Here is a 2783-nt window from a genome sequence, read left to right on the forward strand (position 1 = left end):
TATATATTTTTTTATTATTATTATTATTATTTGTATTTTTTTTATTAGGACCCCAAAATAATTAGAACCCCTTTGAAAACCCCTTTTAATAATTAAATCATAATGCAAATAATGCAAATCCAAAAATGTTCATCTTAATCTGAATGGCTCCCGCAGAGTTTTCTCTGTACCTTGACGGCCCAGATGGACTGTTCGAGCGGATGGAAGAGCTTGAAGCAGAAGCCGTCCTTCTTGGAGGGTCTCTCGATGAGCTCGCAGGCGTTGAGCAGGACGGTCCCGACCCACTGGCCGTTCTTATTGGTTTTATAGATGAGCAGGACTCCTGGCTTCAGCACACACCACAGCTTGGTCCAGCTCTTCAGCGTGCCTCGGATCTGAAAGAGAAAGAGTGACTCGTACAGGACTGGATGTTTCCTCATGTGGGCTGATCGAAAGCTAAGATCGATTTAACCTCCTTTCCTCCAGACCCTGCAGCTCTTTTTTCACATATTATCATCAATGTGAGTATTACTGTGATTATTAGCATGAGTTGTTTACCCCTGCAGCGACAGAAAGACTGACAAGTGCTGTTCACTTTTTAATCATGCTTTCGTCTCTTTGGATTTACTACCAAAACTTAATGCATCGGTCAGCTCTGGATGCACTACAACAGATTTAATGAAAAATAAGACAATTTTGAGACCATTTATGCAGAGATGTGTATTAAATGGACATGCATTAATAAAGCATGCATTATTAAAACAAGATTTTGCACCATAAAAAAGTGTGTTCTGTAAGAATAAACACATTTTAATGGCAAACCTTGAGCCAGTCGGCCATGACGATGACAGACGGATCGGTGATGGTGCTGAGCAACTCTTTAGTGGCGCGTTTCTTCTCTTCTCTGTAGTTCTTCTTTTGCACCTGAACAGACATGCATGCATGCAAAACGTCACATTATTAGTCATTATCTTTAGTAATCAGAATACATATATAAGAAATGCACTGAAAGCATGCATTGATCAATTAATGAGTGTGGCTGTACCTTGAGTGACTCCTTCTTAGTAAGTTTGTTTCCAGACACCGATACGTCTTTATCTGAGCCATTATAGAGCTTGGTTTCTGACTGCAAAACCAACATAAGGGTTAGTAATTTACACAGCATCATGCACATTATGATATTATGAGCTGTGCCTTAGGTTGGGCTAAATTAATGTGGCATAATCCATACATATACATACATTATTTATACATACACACACATGCGCACACAAATGAAATTAAAATATAAAAAATAAAATAAAAAAATAAATTCATTGATTAAAAATATTCAAACAGAAAAAGTTATTTTATATTGTACAAATATTAAACGGTGCATGTGTGTATATATAAATTAAACATTACCTGATATAAAATAAATATATATAAATTAAACAAAAAATTAAACATTACCTGAAATAAAAAAGAAAATATTAAACATTATTAGCATTCAACTAAAACATTTCTCAATTTCTTTTTAGTTTTCATAAAACTGAATAAAAAATTTATAAAAAAACAATGCAGACATTTTAAAAAACACCAATATAAATGACAAAACAACAAAATTACTAAAACTTTAAGTTAATTAATAAATAAATAAATAAATAAAATGTACATACATGCATACATCAGGGTTATTAATGTTAAAAATCAGGGTTATTAATGTTAAAACTGAAAATAAAATTAAAACCAGAAAAAAATACATTTCTGTTACTTGAAATAAAATAAACATTAACTTTTATTTCAGATATATACATATTAAATTAAAAAATACATTAAAAAATATATAATAAAAATTAAATATTAAACATTATTAATAATAAATATAAAAAAAAAACAGCTATATTCAGCCACAACATTTATCTTTTTTTTTACTTTTAGTAAAAATTTATTAAAAAATAATAAAAATGATGCAGACATATTATAAATATTAAACATTATTAATAATAAATATTTTAAAAAAAACATATTTCAGCTATATTCAGCCACAACATTTCTCTTTTTTTTTACTTTTAGTAAAAATTTATTAAAAAATAATAAAAATGATGCAGACATATTATAGTATATACTGTATATATACAGTTAAAATACAGTCATAACTAACAAGAAGCATGTAAAGTCTGAACATTTTCTCAGTTCACCTTCCAGGTGGGTCTGAACTTTTAATGTTTAATTTCACCCCGCAGCTTTTCAAAGCCGATTAGGTGAGATATCTCTATGTGAACGTGGGTTAATTAGCCTTTTGAAAGCGCTCTGCCGCTTGTGTTTGACGGCTCTGTGATTTGGGATTTATTCTGGATGTCGACTGCGTCTTCTAATGGTCTGTCTGGATGTAACGGCACGTCTACGACGTCCAAAACCCACCAGAGTGACTCACGCAAACCTGTGACGCAACGAGACACGGTGACAGACAGACTGAGATTTAGCGTTTATGTGCGGTCACGAATCCGGCTTTATTTGGCCCAGACTAGCCATATCAACGCTGCGATGCATTTGATCACATTAGCGAGTGTGGGATGCTAACTGGGTTATTTCTGAGGCACTGCTCATCAGCATTCGCCCCCCTGCTGTCCCTTCCCCTCTGAGACGCTCTTGACTATGTATAATTAATAAACACAGGCTGATGACTGCTGGAGGACCTGGTGACCCGTATCGACCCGATTCCAGCCCCAGAGGATCATGGGTAGGGAGGATAAAAAGGAGTGTGAGTTTACCTTGCTCTTGGATATGGAGAGGGAGGAGTCTTCTTTCAGAGGCAGGGTTTC

General features: G+C 34.1%; 1 protein-coding gene across 1 annotated transcript in view; it reads right to left on the reverse strand.

Annotated features, from left to right (window-relative positions):
* LOC107707960 (oxysterol-binding protein-related protein 8-like) overlaps positions 1–2783 on the reverse strand; it is a 15503-nt gene that overhangs the window by 11205 nt on the left and 1515 nt on the right. Inside the window, exons 3-5 of the mRNA XM_016512080.1 lie at positions 1025–1105; positions 802–903; positions 171–374 (exon numbers count right to left, since the gene is read on the reverse strand). Of these exons, the coding sequence (XP_016367566.1) occupies positions 171–374; positions 802–903; positions 1025–1105 (387 nt within the window). The remainder of the gene's footprint in view (positions 1–170; positions 375–801; positions 904–1024; positions 1106–2783) is intronic.

The sequence above is a fragment of the Sinocyclocheilus rhinocerous genome, unplaced genomic scaffold, assembly GCF_001515625.1.
Source record: "Sinocyclocheilus rhinocerous isolate Xijiao unplaced genomic scaffold, SAMN03320098_v1.1 scaffold475, whole genome shotgun sequence".
Classification (NCBI taxonomy): domain Eukaryota; kingdom Metazoa; phylum Chordata; class Actinopteri; order Cypriniformes; family Cyprinidae; genus Sinocyclocheilus; species Sinocyclocheilus rhinocerous.